At 41.5% G+C, this 18,306-nt stretch overlaps 1 protein-coding gene across 2 annotated transcripts in view; it reads right to left on the bottom strand.

Moving 5' to 3' along the window:
* HEATR1 (HEAT repeat containing 1) overlaps positions 1-16,048 on the bottom strand; it is a 54,335-nt gene extending 38,287 nt beyond the window's left edge. For both annotated transcript variants that reach the window (XM_034765053.1, XM_034765054.1), the window contains exons 1-13: positions 15,953-16,048; positions 15,075-15,227; positions 12,991-13,207; positions 11,851-11,992; positions 11,235-11,336; positions 9,804-9,944; positions 8,550-8,761; positions 6,340-6,473; positions 5,580-5,688; positions 5,058-5,168; positions 2,070-2,187; positions 644-751; positions 145-240 (exon numbers count right to left, since the gene is read on the bottom strand). In XM_034765053.1, the coding sequence (XP_034620944.1) occupies positions 145-240; positions 644-751; positions 2,070-2,187; positions 5,058-5,168; positions 5,580-5,688; positions 6,340-6,473; positions 8,550-8,761; positions 9,804-9,944; positions 11,235-11,336; positions 11,851-11,992; positions 12,991-13,207; positions 15,075-15,216 (1,632 nt within the window). In that variant the 5' untranslated portion in view covers positions 15,217-15,227; positions 15,953-16,048. The remainder of the gene's footprint in view (positions 1-144; positions 241-643; positions 752-2,069; positions 2,188-5,057; positions 5,169-5,579; positions 5,689-6,339; positions 6,474-8,549; positions 8,762-9,803; positions 9,945-11,234; positions 11,337-11,850; positions 11,993-12,990; positions 13,208-15,074; positions 15,228-15,952) is intronic.
* Positions 16,049-18,306: the final 2,258 nt, after the last annotated feature.

The following is an 18,306-nucleotide window of genomic DNA, read 5'->3' as shown; positions in this document are numbered from 1 at the left end:
CAGAGCTACACACAAATTCTCATCAATGCCAGAGAGGTCAGGGAGGTGAAGGCACAATTAATATAAAGCATTAATTCCAGACCGCTTCTGAATATAGAGAAATAGCTAAAATCTCACCTGACCTATCAAGAAATACTGACTTACCTCCAAGGCACTGAGAGCAGTCATAACAACCTCCACGTTGTCATCCATAAGTCGTGCAAAAATGGCTTCTTCTATGAAGGACTTGTCAAAGCCCTCCTGAACAAAGAGGGAAAAGCGGTTAAGGACCATTAGTTTCCAAAGCCTTCCTGGCAGTATAACTTTCATGACATATCAACTCAAGTACAGGAGAATAGAAACCTCAGTTAGGGAGAAACTAACTGCTAATACCAATGGAAGAAACAAACAGAAGTATCAGACTCCATTGGGGGACTACAAGCAGCTTCATAAACAGGAATTAAACCCTGTTTAATTAAAGACTCTGGATGACAGGATCCAAGTTTAAAGAAACAACAACTGAACTGATTGAAAACAACATTAAGGATAATGTAGGTGTCATATTTTAGTGTGATGTTTGTCTTGTCTTCAGTAAAAGTTTCTATAACTTCTGAAGATAAGACATCAATTAAGTTACTTAAATGAGAGACTCAGAGGTACCAACCTTTGATGCTTCAATGATCTCCTTCAAATACTGAACAGCCAAGACCCTGACTGCTGGCTGTGGATGATTCAGGCTAAGCACCAGAGAGGTATCCGAGTTTGCCAGAAACTGAAATGTACATTGCACACTTACTCAATGTATGTTGAAAATTAATGAATTAAACTTTGTTATTAATACATAAGCTAAGAAAAAAATCCCCAGTAACTACTGATCCAGAACAGAAATCGTATATTTCTGATTGTAAAATGTCAATTTCAGAATAACACAGTACAATTGCCCTGTGTATGGACTTACTGTATTTTTAAAATTATACCCTGAGGGCATTTCTACATGAGAAAGTTAATTCAGATTAAGGTATGGTGTGAATTTAAATTGAAATACCTATGGTTGAATAACTCCATGTGTAAACAAGCCCTAAAATTCTCACTCTGCCAAGGTAAGGAAGCACCCACACTTTTTTGTCCTAGAAACACACTGCACTTATCTAAGGGTTTTGAGAAAACTCCAGTGACCGAACACCAGACTACCAGAACCCATATAGAGACAGCTAAGAAGGTAACTTGAATAGACCAGATGCCTGCAGCTTATCTCAGCAACCCTGAAGTTGCTTGAACAGAGTCCTATGTCCTAATTTTACATACCAGGATTTTATCAATTGGCCACCCATTTATAGAATCTGTGCTATTTATGCAGTCCTGTTTTTCTTGAATTCGCCTAAAGTGTCTCAAACACTTCTTTTAATGGCCCATAATCTTTGCCAGTTTGCATGTTTGATTTGGAGGTAACCAGCTTTGAATATGAAGAAATGTAGCTATAAGAATGTTAAAAACACACACACACACACACAAAACCCACACATTAAAGTTTTCTTGACAAAAAAAAGTGTGGAGTACAAATGATTTTGCTGTGCACGGATATGTGATATGCCCAGGCTCTGTTACCCTTTGGAGACAGCATGCTAAGAAACTTGGAGTCACTAAATTCCTCTGGTCACTGAGTATCAGCCTTTGAAAAGAGTAAAAAGCAACACGATAACACTACAAAAAATGTCTTCACAATCTTCCTTGATTAGAATGGTGGTTGCTGCGCTTCCACCTTTTCTAATTTTGACAGTTCTATCCAGCTTGCAAGACATTGACAGTGTCCCAAAGTAACACTGGGGCACATGACCTTGTCACAACATAGCAGAACTTCATGACCAAAGCAGCACAATATAAGCTAATAGACATTTATTCAAGTTGCTTTTTACAGTTGATAACTGTAGACATTATCAGTTTTGTTCAAGCACAACAATACTTTAATTTTTTTTTCTTGTATTGTGATTGATTTGAGACAAGGAAGGACAGATACACCCCGGTATAATACTGCTGACTTCAAGGCAGCATACCAGAGTTGATTTAGGTCCAGAAATTGGGCCTTTACCTACCTGATATTTACTGCCACTCAATGAGAGAGAGATAAATTGGTGGAAAAGATCTTGCTCATTCTGATCTGTAACATCTTTCAGATGCTCTTCCAGTACCAAGTCTAAGGCTTTAGGATATCTGCCAACAACCAAGAGAAACAGGTTCTGCACAGAGAATTACTATAGAAGTTAGGCACCAATTACAACAGAAATATATGCAGAGGATAGCGAATGTGGGAGCACTTGTTTGAATCATAAGACTGGAAGGGACCTCGAGAGGTCTTCCTGTCCAGTCCCTTATACTCAAGGCAGGGCTAAGTATTATTGAGACCATCCATTTGTTTAACCTGCTTTTAAAAATCTCCAATGACGGAAATTCCACAACCTCCCATTGCACTTCACTCCAATGCTTAACTACCCTGACAGTTAGAAAGTTTTTCCTAATGCCCAACCTAAACTGCCCTTGCTGCAATTTATAAGCCAATTGCTTCTTGTCCTACCCTCAGAGGTTATGAACAATTTTTCTCCCTCCTCCTTGTAACAATCTTTTATGTACTTGAAAACTGTTATCATGTTCCTTCTCAGTCCTCTCCAGTCAGGGTGGATAAAAATCAACGATTTAAAAAAAAAAAATAGTTTTTTTTTTTAATTTAAATCAGATTTTTTTGATAAAATGCTTGAGAAAAAAAAAAAAAACTATCACTGAGTAGGTATTATAAATTCTAATTCCATAGTAGGAGACAATAATGTTTAAGAAAAGTTTTGTAAATGAGTTCCAATAGTTCATGGATTAGGAACCCAATTTTATGAGGTTCCAGGGGCTTCTGTATAGACTATTTAGGTTAATCTTTCTGTCTACTCAATGGGACTCAGTGCTAAGTCTAGAAGATACCATCGGCGATGCTTAGTTTTGCAGTTCTCAAACGGTGGATTTGTGTCTCCAGAGATAACATGCTTGTTAACACCAAAAATGTTTTAAAATAAAATAAATAAATAAACAGAGGTGAGAAATAACAGACCTTAACCTTATTGTCCCTCTGCAAATTTGTGTACAGAGTCAATCCCTTACCTCTCTCTAAAAGTGCAAAGTTTCAAAAAGTTCAATGAATGGAAGATTGTTGGGGGCGGAATAAATCTGGACAGGGAGAAGAAGTCTGGAGATAAGTGTGAGAAGGGAGGGACAGGCAGTAGAAACAAAAGTGAAACTGTTTGAGCAGCATATTCCAGAAGTCTTGAGGTCTTTCTGAGTGTAGCCCCTTCATTGATCTGAGATCTATCATACCATTCTCCCACTAGAAGGGAAAACCTATAATGGCAGCAGGCCGTAAAAGAGACCTAGTTTGGGAATATTTTAATGAAGTTCCTCTACCTGTGGGTAAGACAGGCATGCATGCAAAATGCAATCAGTGCAACAAAGAAATGCAGGGCCTAGTTGCCCGAATGAAACAACATCATGGGAAGTGTTCCTTCTCAGGAGGAAGCTGCACTGAAGATGATGAAAGGAATAGGTCTGAACATGCAGGATCTTCAGGTTGGTAAACTTTTTTATTTCATACTTCTTTCTTAAGGACTGCCTGTCTTCCTTCTGGACTATTCTTGAATTCTCATGTTTGAGCAAAAAATATAGTTGTTACTCTATGGTACTAGCATTTTAGATGCAGTTGTGATAAAAAATAAATAGCTGAAACAGGCAGATCTTCCTTTTACAATTTCACCTTTAAGTAGTACTGAGTGACACTGAATGCAATCAGTAGTACTAAATGAGTAGTATGGTAATAATAATTAAATAACTGCATTGACTTATTTTGTTTAGGAGAATCCATCCTCAACATACAGGATTCTGAAGACTATCCACCTTCAAGATCACCATTATTTTCTATAGTTTCAGAGTAATTTTCTTCTTATCCTTTATGTCTATAGCTAGTTTAATCTCATTTTGTGCCCTGGCCTTTCTAATTTTGTCCCTACATATTTATGTTATTTGTTTATATTCATCATTTTTAATTTGACCTAGTTTCCACATTTTGTATGACTCTTTTTTGAGTTTCAGATCATTGAAGATGTCCTGGTTAAGCCAGAGTGGTCCCTTGCCATACTTCCTATTTTTCCTATGCAATCAGATAGACTGCTCTTGTGCCCTTAATAAAGTCTTTTTGAAAAACTGCCAAGTCACTCTTCAACTGTTTTCTCCTTGACTTGCTTTCCATGGAATCTTACCTACCAACTCCCTGAGTTTACTGAAGTCTGCCTTCTTGAAATCTATTATCTTTATTGTGCTGTTTTCCCTCCTACCATTCCTTAGAATCATGAACTCTACCATTTCATGATCACTTTCACCCAAGCTGCCTTCCACTTCCAAATTCTCAACCAGTTCCTTCCTATTTGTCAAAAATCAAATCTGGAACAGCCTCTCCCCTAGTAGCTTTCTCCACCTTCTAAAATAAAAAATTGTCTCCAAGACATTCCAACAACTTTGGATAATCTATGTCCTGCAGTGTTATTTTTCCAACAGACGTCTGGATAGTTGAAGTCCCCCATCACCACCAAGTCCTGTGCTTTGGATGATTTTGTTAGTTGTTTAAAGAAAGCCTCATCCACTTACAATAAATTACAGTAAATAATTCTTCAGAGGGTATTAATCGGATTGTGTTTTCATAAAGCTGGTCAATAATATGCAGACCACTAGTGTAAATGATTAATAGAAAAGGCTCAGTATAACTTAAGAGTGCTAGGAGAGGCTAGCAGCTGAGGTGCTCTGATATTAAGGTGATGGGGAATGTACCAGGATAGATTTGGCTTTTATTACATGTACTGTAAAAGACCAAAATTATGCTTGCATAAATCACTCAGCATACCTAAGTAACATGTATGAAGTCATAATTAGGCTAAAGGTACTCTAGATAAATGCCATATGAACACAAATTACTAAGAGAAGAATATATTGATTCACAGGTGACTTACCATACTTTCATATTGCACAAAATGCATAGGAAATAAAAACTAACTTACTTTCTTTCAAGAAGTCGGATGAAAGGAAGAAGTTGTTTATTGAGCACAGCCATTTTGGTAGAATCAGATTCATTCTCCACACCATAGGAAATAAATTCTTCAAGAAATTTACTAAAATGACAAAAACACAAACAAAACAGACATATTGACAAGACAACACTAATCATCAGCATTATTAATTGAGACAAATAGAATAGTTTGTGTGATTCATATCGTATGTTATAAATACAGGTTTTCTTCTGAGTTTAAATTTCATCCCCAAAGTAATTTTTTCTTTGTAAGGCCCCAATCTCGCAAAGACTTATCCATGTATTTAATTCTGCTCAAGCAAGTAGTCCCAGTGAAGTCAAACACTCAGTGTTCAAACACCAATATGTTTGCAGGATCAGGGCGGGTCAGGAACCCATGAAAGCTGGGAAGATAACAGATATTCTGAAACAATGCTAATTACATTGTCACAAATTAGGTGCTATTGTAGCTGAAATTAACATACATTGTGGAAAATAATCGAAATTAGCTCACCAGGCCAATAAGCGATCTAAATCCTTTTCCAGTGGTATACTTGTAAGTATGGCTTCTAGATGTCTCGTATAGATATGGTTATCTGTCACTTCAGATTCCTCGTGCCCCTCTTAAGAAGAAACATTATTTTAAAAATGTCTAATTATTTTAACACAACTGTTCATCTTACAAACGCTTTACATTTATTACACCAACAACCACGAAAAAAAATAGGCAGCAGTCTCTAGTGGATTAAGCACATAACGGGGAGACAGGAACGTACCCCGTCTCTAACACTAACCTGCTGTGCCCCTTTGGTCAAGCCAAGTAACCATGTGCTGTACCTTACTTTCCCAACCTGTAAAATGGGGACCATAAAATTTAGCTATTTCCTATAGATGTTGCAATGATTAAATATTACACGCTGCTCAGTATTATCACTCTATGCCTGGAGTAAAAATTGTGGCAAATGTTCTATCAAGTGACGTTCTACGTGCAGCACTTGACAAGTCAAGGACCTTCATAAAATTACAGTAGCTCTCACTAGAACATCTGTTCTCAACGGAGCACTGCAAATGAATATCTAGGTGCCTAGCACATCACTAATCTGCTGTGGCATTTAAAGAAACAAAGCTATTCCACAAGCCTCACAGAAAGAAAAACACGAGCAGTCCCTCACAGTTTGGAGCAGTCTATCATCAGGAACAATTAAAACTGATTTATCTAGCAAAGTTGCTACAAGGGTTTACCCAGAAAAAACATTGGGCACATGCTAACATACCAGTAGCGGAGTTAATAATGGAGCAAACTAGGTGCGGCAGCAGGTAATGCAGAAGGGGAGTGACGTCATAGGCAGCTGAAATGCCATGTAGGATAATAACCAGGTCTGGAATATTACACAGGTAGCGAAATGGCCTGCACAGGAGAACACCAAAAGGAAGACTGAATATTGCTCTGGGTTATAGCTTATCCATCACTTTCTATTATATAGAACTTTCAACTATCCACATTATATTGTCAAGTGGCTCAGCCTCAATGAAAAAAATAAAAAGGGTTACAGGGATGCATTTACCAGTTTTCACAGGTTTAAGGATTGGTGCATATCACATTCTGCAAAGGTACAAGGCACTGCCAATAAACCATAACTCTGCCTTGTTTTTGGGCAGTCTATTTCCCTTGTTTCTTAAGAAAGTGGTGGTAGGGAAAAGGGAAAGACTGAGGGGTACTTGCGTGTATTGGGGAGAGATGAGTGGGTCTTTCTTGGAATACCTCACCACCATTCAACTACTTGCTCCACACTCCTCCAGTGCCCAGTTGGGCTAGGGGATCCAAGGGCAGGAGGGAATGTGGTAACTTGTGGGCTGCGAAGAGCACATCTACCAACTAGAGAGAGACAGACACAGGGAGGGGAGCCCTAGAATCCCTACTCCACTTCAGGGGAAGAGGGAGGAAATGGGGGCTGGCAGAGGCCGCTCTAGCTACATGTGAACCAGGCAGCTGCCTAAGGCAGCAGATTTGGCTGGCTGTCCCTCTGTCATGACAAAAGCTGCCACTCTAGGCCTATGAGGAGGGAGGTGACACACTGAAGTTTTGATCAGGGTGGCAGCCTGTCCTTAGTGGCCTCTGGGGCTGATATGAAAGGAAAGGGAGCAAGAGGATTGCAGAGGTGTAAAGTGGCATACTCATCTCAATGGGATGTGCTCAGATTAAAGGAAGACACCTTTTGGTGATGAATGAGGCCTGAAACAACAGCTCTGAGCGTTGCCAACTGCTCCATTCATCTGAGTGGATATTCTCACTCCCGCCTCAGTGCCTGGGTGCTGTGCCACACATTGACCATGCCTCTTACCAGCTTTCCATACTGCATGAGCACTGTGTGCCTGTGCCCAGCACCAAGGATGTCTGTTCCCAGTGCCCAGCAGGAGTTCAGCAAGCCTATCCCACCAGAGATTGGATTCATTTCTGGTTGGAACTCTTGCAGTGGCCTCTCCGGTATCATCTGCAATGTGGCAACTAGTTCCTCCGTATCATTCTGCCCCCAAGCCAGGCTTCACATCCTGGACACAGTCTTGCCCACCAAACTGTCCCAGCGCAGGACTTGGGCAGATGAGTAGATGCTGAAATTCCTCAGAATTGCGTACACTACTAACACTTCCACAAGGAGCATTATCATGGCCCCACCCACCAAGGGAAAGGTGGGTTGACAGCACTAATGTACTCCGAATGCAGAACTCCAGAGAAGAGGATTCTAACTAATGGCCCTGGCACTCAAGTGCTTGTTCCTCTAAGCCACCATGTGAACACATTCCCCAGAAACTCCTTAGGGAGTGAAACACAGAGTAAACAATAACTCTCACAGATCTGTAAGCATTAGCAATAAAGCTTCTAGGGTGCAGAAACTTTAGAAATATTTTTGAACTGGTCCTTTGTACTGGTCAACAGCTGTTTCCAGGAGCAGCCCATGCTATACATTTCAAGAAAAATTCTTCTTAACTCTGCATCAAAAAATAAGAACATGATATTATAAACAGCTCATTTAAGGGGGGCTGTAACTCAGGAAACCACTGACCAAATTACCCCAAATTTGCACTATGGACTCTACCCTAGCCCCTCTTGCGGCATACCAGTTTTCAAGCTAATCGCCTCATGCTTTTGGGGTTGACACCTGAACATTACAAGCACCTTATTCCGGGGGAGGGAGAGGGGGGGGAGAAGAGACTATATCTGAGCAACGCCTGGACAAAAAGACCTCAAACTTGTACCACTAACTCTACCCCTGACGAGGCACAGAAATCTTCAAAACAATCTTGATTTCGCAAGTGGATTTTAGAGCACTTTGAAATATTGACTGTTAAACAGTATGGTAGTCTCAACCATAACTATAGTGGTGTGACCACCCTATGGTAATGATAGAATCCTTTTAAATATCATTAGTTTCCATCTTTAGGACTCAACTATTAAGAGGGAATCTGTCAACTCATGTATACTTACTTTTTCCCAAGACCCTCTCCCTTTTGGTTCTGAAGAAGAACGAGTAGGCAGGCCAGCCCTTCCCTGGCTAGAGAAGGTGTTTTTGTCAAATTCTTGCTGATCTGTAACGTCAAGGACTGCACCAAGGAGGTCTCCATTGTTACTTTCATTGCCAACTGGCAGATGATCATGTAGGTTGCAGCTCTGTAATCCACTAGAGAGGATTTCAAACCCTACCAAGAGAGAAAGAATTCAAAGTGCATTTCTGCCAAGTTTAAGTTTAAAAACAGTTTGTCTAAATAACAGTACAGGAATACTCTTTGGGCAACATTAATGCAAGTGCATTATCCCCTTTTCATCATGTTAAAGCTTTAGTGAGCTAATTAAACCTCAAATCTAGACAGAGAAGAAGACGACATATGCTTATTAACACTGTAGCAAAGCAGGTAGAGAGCTGCCGCCAGCAGCAGCGCAGAAGTAAGGATGGCATTGTATGGTATTGCCACTTACTTCTGCGCTACTGCCTTCAGAGCTGGGCCCGCAGTCAGCAGCCACCACTCTCCAGCCACCCAGCTCAGAAGGCAGCAGTGCAGAAGTAAGGGTGGAGAGGTATGGTATTGCCACCCTAACGTCTCCACTGCTGCTGGCAGGGTGCTCCCTTCAGAGCTGGGTGCCTGGCCATCTGCCACTGCTCTCCGGCCACTCAACTCTGAAGGCAGCGCAGAAGTAAGGGTGGCAATACCGCACTCCCCCTACAATAACTTTGCGACCTCCTCCCCACACACATCTCCCTTTTGGGTCGGGACCCCCAGTTTGAGGAAGGCTGATCTACCCCATGAAATCTATCCAGTATAGGGTAAAAACACACAAAAGACCAGATTTCACGGTCCACGACGCGTTTTTCACAGCCGTGAAGTTGGGAGGGCCTTAGCTATAGTTATCTAGACTCCCTCAGCCTCAAAAAGTGCTGTATTATGAGAAGTGTATCAGATCATAGCCAGGCAGACACAGCTCCCTATGCAGTCCAACAATAGCAACCCTGAACTGGTCAAGGTTTGCTCCATCACGCAGGATTGTGAGGTCAACACATATTGTACATCTTTAATAGTCAGCAGAAGCAGCAACAGGAACACAGAAAAGTGAGCTGTGTTTTGTTTACCTAGTCTCTTTTCTAATTTATTCCAGGGTGAAAATCCCTCTTGGAAGTTAATTACAGGATTCTAGTTGGCAAAATAAGCCACACTGTATCATGCAAGAGAATGAAATACTGGGTACCTTTTGTATGTAAGGGAGCAGTTTGGAGATTATAGTGTCCGTTATCTTCTCTACAGCCCCAAGAGCAGACACGATGGTGGAGGCATAAAAAGTAAACAGGACCCTCAACTGAGAGACGCCACCATGATGCACAGAAAAGATCTAGAACGAAGGGGAAATAGTTACTTAGGCATTAGGAAGATCATCAAAAACATAAATAAAATATTTAAGGTCTCATGTTAAGAGTTCCTGTTACTACAGGATTCTGCTTAATAGCACTTCTGATATTAACAACTTCTGATTAATAGCAACATTTTGCCAGGAACCAATCCTGTCCCATTGACTTTATTGTTCATGGGATTTGGATACTGGCAATGGCATGCCACTGACTGAACTATTTTGGAAGAAAGGCCCTGACTGCAGGCAGGTTTGAAGGGCTGCAGCCAGGGAAGGAAGCACTGGGACGTGCCTTTTCTAGCTTCAACTCTGCAAACATGCCTATGCTGGTGCTTGGCAAGTCCCAGAGCTCCCTTTCCTGGCTGCAGCCCGGTAAACCTGCTTTGCCACTTATAACAGCAATTCTTTGTCAGGAACTGAGAAGTTGCTAATAAGTGAAATCCACTGTATTTGCATTTTGCTTATTTTGGCATATTCCAAAAGTTTAAGGAATTGTGACTGCTACATCTATCGTTCTTCTAAGATTTTATTACTATTGGTTTTTTTGTTTTGTTTTTTGCCAGTGATTGAAAACTATGATTCTTTCTACCATCCTGAGATCAATGGATCTAACACCCACAATTTAAACTATTGTTAACATTTCAAAGCACACACTTAAAATAGCCATGACACCTATGAAAGAGGTGCCCAAGCGCAAAAATTATTTGCGAATAGAGTGGCAGGAATCAGGTGGCTTTTTTTTTTAAATATATAAAATAAAAGCATCTCAGCTTTCTCCATAAGAATTACAGTAAAAGTCTTGTGAAGTCACTCTAGCACATCATTCAATTTCCTGCATTAACCAAAAAACAATTTCCTTTGCCACAGCCTCCTCCAGCTAAAGCTCCTTCTCCCCATCACCTCCCACTGTATATACAGCACTGCACAGTTTGCTAACTTCACTTTGTCTCTCCCACTTGGGATTTTCCAATTTTGCCTCAGATATTGGCCACCACCAGAAGCAAAACATCAGAGCAGAAGGACCAATGGTCTGATCCATAGAATTTTCAGTATTGTTCCCAATGACAACATTACACTAATTTCTATTAGGTTTTAATATCTCAGTAAATAAGAGTGGGCTCAAAGAAAAAAGATTTTCAGACACTTCTGTGTATTGAGTGTGTTTACCGCTACACGAATCAAAACGTGCAAAAACAGCACACCATGATGCATATACATAAGAGGGGAGGGGGAAGAAACACACACAGGCCAACAGAACTAGAAGAATTTACCAACCTTTACAGATTTTGTCACCAGACTGCAAATGAAATCCATGAAACCCAGATCTTTGTAGCAGTGTGTAATCAAAGCACCCCTAGCAAGGGGGACTCCTGGTTTCTGTCCATGACAAAAATCAAAGAAAAGGGATATAAAAATATAAATAAACTTAAGAATATTCTAAAGTGAAATCAAACATACACACACACACACAGACTTCATTCATCTCTCCAAACCATATTAAATGATCACTGATACCCTGATTTAAATTGAAATAAGTAATGGTTTCCTCTCACTGGACTTCATTTCTTCTCCTTATCATTTTATAAAACTATATATACTAATAATAAATATATATTTCCAAGTTGACTGCAAACATACTAATAATAAAAATATTTTTTTTCTTTATCAAAACAAGGGCTATAATTAATTTTCCCTTAAAGAGAGAGATCAGGAACAACATGTGGACATTGGGGCCCCATTCCTGCAACAGAATCTTGTAGCCAAGACCCACAACCATGGGGCTGCAAATGCGGTGGGAGGGGCCACGTTAATAGATACAATATCAGGACCAGGACCTCACTAAGTACTATTTCTCATACATCCTCTGAACTGTATCTTTTAGCTACTTTACCTGAATTGGATGCAACCAATTCCATTTATGAGTTGGGTCTCCAATTTTTAACAGCTGGATAACTCTCACAAACAATTTAGTCTCATGGTACGGCAAAACACAACCAACCAAACTGTCCTGGTTGTAAAGATGGATATGAAACCTAAGGAAAAAAGCAAACACAATCAGAAATTTCGTAGCACGAGGTCCATACATACGAGGTCCATACACAGATTTAAAATAAAAACATTAAACTTAAAATGCTATGCTGAATCAGGCCTGAAGTCCATCTGGTCCTGTAGCATCCAGGATCAGATGCTCAGATGAAGAAGCAGGAGACCCTGCACCCAGCAGTTATGGAATAACCTGCTCACAGGGAAATTATCTTTCTACCCTAATTAGTTAAAGGGAAACAAATGCTGTTTCATTTTCAAAGATTTTAAAGCCAGTGAGGATCATTATGATCATCTAGTTTGAGTTTCAGCATAAGACAGGCCAGAGCAATTCTGCAACCCAAGGGATGCGTGTGCAACAGCCATTCATGCTTTAGTGTTATGAAGTATTTTCTACTTTCTATATCCACAATCATCTTATGTAAATAAGGACAGTAGCATATTACAAAATATCTGGTCCATTTTCTCTCCCACTCTTTTCAGTTCCTTGGAGTTCAAAAATATTTAGCACATACCAAAATATTATACTATTAGACTAGACTATATTGCACAGAGTTCACATATTATATTGAAAATACATCAATTTTACATAGCCGCTTTCATTCTGAATGTTATCAAATAAATGCATCATAATCTCCTGCAAAATGCAGCAGCAGCTGCTGCTCCATCCCAGAAGAGCCAACTACAGAACTGGGAAACTTTGGTGAAAGACAGTCGGACAAACCCGTACATAGAATGCCATGGAATCTTTAGTGGTCCCAGAGAGAATACAGACCCTTGTTAAGTTCTCCTGTAACAGACCCATATACTGATTTGCAAGGAACTAAACTTATCTTCCCTAGTAATAATGAAAGTTTGAGTTGATTGTGCCAGGATTTGACCTGTAGTTCAAGGAAACTAGGGCCAAATCACACCCAAATTATTCTAAAAAAACCCATGTATCTCTCATAAACTTATCTATTGACTTGCATGTGATTTATTTGATTACCTGTGAATTAGCCATTCCAGGCACTTTTGTGCTGGTTTAAGCATGAAGTAAGGAGACAGATGAATCAGGAATGATGAAATATTCTCATCCAGCTGCTCATTTACTGCTTTAGTCTGAACACTGCGCTCCAAGCCCTTTGATGTGAGACTGAACAAAGTAGAATGAAACATCTCAAAGGAAGGATCAATCCCCATCAGCTCTTCGAGGCCAGTGCACCCTATGAGAAGTATGTGAAAATGGTTTAAACACAACAGTTCTCTACCTCAAAACATTCTTCTCCTTCCCATCCAAGAATCATCAACTTTAGTCTGCAATATTTCATACTGCACTCCTGTACATCACCTTCATTAAATGAGTTATGCAAACTAAACTGTTATAGTAAAATGTTTTCCCCCCTCCCATAACTGTAAGGTCATACTGTTACACGAAGTAGATTTTGTATACTAGAGATAGATATGACAATCCAAGTAGGCAAGCATAGCTCACTAGAGATCTGGGCACAGGACTAGAAACCAATAACTCTGTAATTCTAATCCCCGCTCTGACAGTAAAGCTTCATCTGTGAATTTGGACAAATCAAACCCTCCCTCTGCCTCAGTTTCTTCATCTGTAAAATCAGTACTTATCACTCTTGCATTATAGCAGTGTTACAAGGAGCAAAATGCTATAACAATAGTAAAAAGTATTAAGTGTCTACTATGTACAGAACATACAGCAGAATAACCAATATGGAATTTTCTACATGTCTAGGAGAAGAGCTTTTGCTGCATTTAGACAGTTTTTAAATTGGTGAGGAAAAAGTACAACACAACTTTTCACCAACAAACAAGCATAAGAAATGAGAAGTACTTTTTAGAACTAAACTAAAATACATTATTTTCTGATCTATAAGATACAGAGATGCAAAGAACAGTGTATATATCAAATGAGTTCTTCCTTTTACAGCATAATAAAATAAAAAAACCTATTTCATTATTGTAGACAGGCTTGTAAATACTACAAACTCAGTGCAAAGTGACTCTGGGTGCAAGTAAAGCAAGGAAACCAACAGAGGGAGACATGAGAGAACCAAATGTTCAAATACATCAGGGGTTCTCAAACTGGGGGTCGGGACCCCTCAGGGGGTCATGAGGTTATTATGGGGGGAGCAGGGTAGCGAGCTGTCAGCCTCTATCCCAAGCCCCACTTTGCATCAAGCATTTATAATGGTTTTAAATATATATAAAAAAGTGTTTTTAATTTATAAGAGGGAGGTTGCACTCAGAGGCTTGCTATGTGAAAGGGGTCACCAACACAAAAGTTTGAGAACCACTGAAATACATGGATTCCTTTGGTGCTTAAATACAAAGCTAACAGATACCTTAGAAATACCTATGCTACATTAGATATAGGTCGGGGTAGGCAACCTATGGCACGCATGCCAAAGGTGGCATGCAAGCTGATTTTCAGTGGCACGCACACTGCCTGGGGCCTGGCCACCGGTCTGGGGGGGCTCTGCATTTTAATTTAATTTTAAATGAAGCTTCTTAAACATTTTAAAAACCTTATTTGCTTTACATACAACAATAGTTTAGTTATATATTATAGACTTATAGAAAGAGACCTTCTAAAAACATTAAAATGCATTACTGGAACGTGAAACCTTAAATTAGAGTGAATAAATGAAGACTCGGCACACTACTTCTGAAAAGCTGCCGACCCCTGATATAGATTGTGATAAGCTAAAAGGTCATCTTCATGTTAAAATGAGGTCAGTTTAATAAACTAGGTAAAAAGTAGTTTCAGGTACTACACTTGCTCCCCAATCTCTCTAGTAATGTCTGAGGTTTTACAAACACATTTTTCTATTTTAAGAAGTTTTACTCTCCTACATTCCAGTGGGAAAGACCTACACAACCAGGGAGACTATAAAAGAGAAAGAGGAAACTAACTAAATCAAAGTGCTTTCAAAGGCACAAAACAAAACAATCGTTTTTCCTCTAACCACTTTCAGTCATAGTGTTACCCACAACAGCAGAAGAACCTAACATTTTCTGATAGAAATGTGGGGTTTAAGCTGATGGTGTCCCTATAGTCACACTTACCTATTGCAAAGAAGGTGTCTCTGTCAATATTGGCAGCTTCCTTGCAATCAAACAGCAAGGATGCTGCTTCACTTCGAGACAAAAGGCTGGGGTCATTCTGAGGGAGAGCAAGCCGTTTCAGCTGGTGGGCGAGGGATGTCATGTTTTATATTTCTGTGGAAGAAGCCATAATATTACAATAAATAAAAAAACTCACCACACACAAATAAAGCAACCCTGGAACAAACTGCATTTGATCTCACAGGAGACTCTTTTTTCTGATTTTCAGCAAAGCCTGATGAGTTTACCGACAATAAAACAGCTGAGCAACTAACTAAAGGCTAGGTTTCAGAGTAACAGCCGTGTTAGTCTGTATCCGCAAAAAGAACAGGAGAACTTGTGGCACCTTAGAGACTAACAAATTTATTAGAGCATAAGCTTTCGTGGACTACAGCTCTCGTTACACAGCAGCTCAGCCGGGGGTACCAACACGTTCAATGGGCACGTGCGGGCACACACGGGCCTACCATGGGGGGTAACGGGGACCAAGTCCTTGTATGTTCACACTGCTGCGTTCCCGGTGACCCCCACCCCCCTGCCTCTACACGGAACAATTTATCACACGCCCCCCGGACCCAGCGCGCTGTAAGATTTCCCAGAGCACAAGCTCTGCCCAAGCGCCCGGGGCGTTTCCATGCACCAGGGGCCAGACACCCCAGCTCTGCCGCGCGGCGGGGGGGGGGGGGAGAGGAGCTGGGGGACGCTGGCTCTGGCCGAGCTTCATGGGGGGTCCCCGTACCCAAGCACCCGGGAGCTGGGGGTGCTGGCTCTGCCCGTCTCACGGGGGGGAGGGGAAGCCGCGGCTCTACAGCGACTGGGGGGGAAGGACTGGTCCCTACCGAGCCGCTCCCGCCGCACGCGCCTTGGAATACAGAGAAGCGAGACGACCTATCCCCGCAGCCACGTGCGTAAAGCGTCTTCACCTCTGACCCGGAACCAGTAGAGCTGAAGGGGGCCAAAAAAAAAAAAAAAAAAAAAAAGCACCGCCTGTTGGGAGACTGCGCATGAGCGCCGCAAGTCAAGTGACGAGCTCTGGGCGGGGTTTGGCGCTAGCGCGTGGGCTCGGAGTGCGCGCGACCTGCCCAGCAGTCTAGACCGCAGCGTTCGAGCCTCCTGCGTGCAGTCACTGCGCGGGATGGGGCTGGGTTGAGTCGCGCTGCCGGGGGTCCGCTGTGTCTAAGCCGGCGTCGGTCCCTGCTCCGCCTTGGCTGTGGGGCGCCGCGCCCCTAGCGACGGGAGGCTTCGCGGCCAGTTCTGTCATTTAGAAGGAACTTGCGGGATGTTTTGAAGCAAGCTTCCAGCTCGTGTGCTGGTGAGGGGACCATTGCAGCTGTGAAGCCCCAGGTCCCCAAGACCAGAGAGCAAATAAGAACAACCCATAATGTTCACTTTCCTCAGCTTCATAGGGGTAGACGTGTTAGTTTGGATCTGTAAGCAACAAAGCGTCCTGTGGCACCTTATAGACTAACAGATGTATTGGAACGTAAGCTTTCCACTTCGTCAGCTTGTAAGCTGCATGGGAGAGGGACCATTCTTTTGTCCTGTGATTGTACAGCACCTAGCACAGCAGGGGCTTCTAAGCCCTACTGAAAATAATTATTAATGTGAAATCTCATTACTTTTAATAGTGGCTCCTGATTTTTGAGTGCTTGGGGTTGGCAATGCTGAAGAATGACCCCTCTTAATACCAGAAGGCTTCAGAAGGTCCTGTGCTGTTTAATATAATGCCACTGGCCATTTAAAAACCCTTATTTGTTACACTCAGGAATAATGTACTCAAAGCCAAAGTGTTTTGTAATAAAATGGGAGAAATATGGGGGAAATCAAAATTCAAACAATGGAAATGGTTTCCTTTTTTAATTTTGAAAGTCTGAGAACATTTTTGTGAAATTATTTTCCTCTACAATTAAGACAGTGACAAATTTATTGCCCACTAATGCTACCTTAGGCAACAATAACTTGCCATGCAATGTAAATGCAAACAACCAATACAGGTATAGCCCCATATCCAGGAAAGATTTATGCACATGCTTAATTTTAATACTGACTTCAGTGGGACTATGCACATGTGTAAAGTCAACCATGTGTGTAAAACTTTATAGGACTCGGGCCACAAAGAGCAACTGAAGGCTGATCTCATTCCTGATACATGGGTGAATTTTCTCTCCATGCATCTGAAGAAGTGGGTTTTTAACCCATGAAAACTTATGCCCAAATAAATCGGTTAGTCTTTAAGGTGCCACCGGACTCCTTGTTTTTCTTGAGAATGTCTATTAATGTCTTTCCTTACACCATCCCTTTCCTCCCCAAGCATTTCACAAACTGTACTGACTTTCAAACTACAGAGAGGGAGTCTGTTCATCTGTGCATCTGAAATGCAATCACTTCTGGGGTATTATGCAACAGCTGTTTAAGAGTATGCAATGACAATGCATAACAATGGAGGAGAGGAATCTGTGAATACGTATTCTGCTAAAACTACAGAGGGAATTTAAGTAGGCAGAAAGTAACTCTTCAAGTTAGAATTTGACCAGGATGTCCGAGTTATGTACCCTACTCTGATGAAATTGGTCAGAATCTTTTTAATGAGTTTAAGTAGCTAATATCTTATTTTTGTGTTTCTCCTGCTCCAGCACATTATCTCCAGATCATTTTGGAGCACTAAAACAGTGCTGTCACAGAAGGAAAAGTGCTACCTACTTTAATCATCATCACCGCTGTATTCCCTATACGTCCATGAGATTTCCAAGGCCATTGCTTATTGAATGTGACCCTGAATAGCTTCTGAAATTTGACAGGATAACAAGGTAATAATGAGTCTTTTTAGGAGATGCTAAAGCAGGGGTGGGCAAAATGTTTGGTCTGAGGGCCACATCGGGGTTTCCCAAATTGTATGGAGGGCCGGGTAGGGAAGGCTGTGCCTCCCCAAACAGCCTGGCCCCCACCCCCTATCTGCCCCTCCCACTTCCCACCCCGATTGCCCCCCTCAGAACTCCCAACCCATCCAAACCCCCTGCTTCTTGTCCCCTGACAACCCCCTCCAGGGACCTTACCCCCTATCCAAGCCCCCCTGCTCCTTGTCCCCTGACTGCTCCTACCCCTATCCACAGCTTTGCCTCCTGACAGACCCCCCTGGGACTTCCACACCTATCCAACCGCCCCTGTTCCCCGTCCCCTGACTGCCCCACCCCAG

This window comes from Trachemys scripta, chromosome 3 (genome assembly GCF_013100865.1).
Source record: "Trachemys scripta elegans isolate TJP31775 chromosome 3, CAS_Tse_1.0, whole genome shotgun sequence".
Taxonomy (NCBI): Eukaryota; Metazoa; Chordata; order Testudines; family Emydidae; genus Trachemys; species Trachemys scripta.
This window is presented reverse-complemented; position numbering and strand designations above follow the sequence as displayed.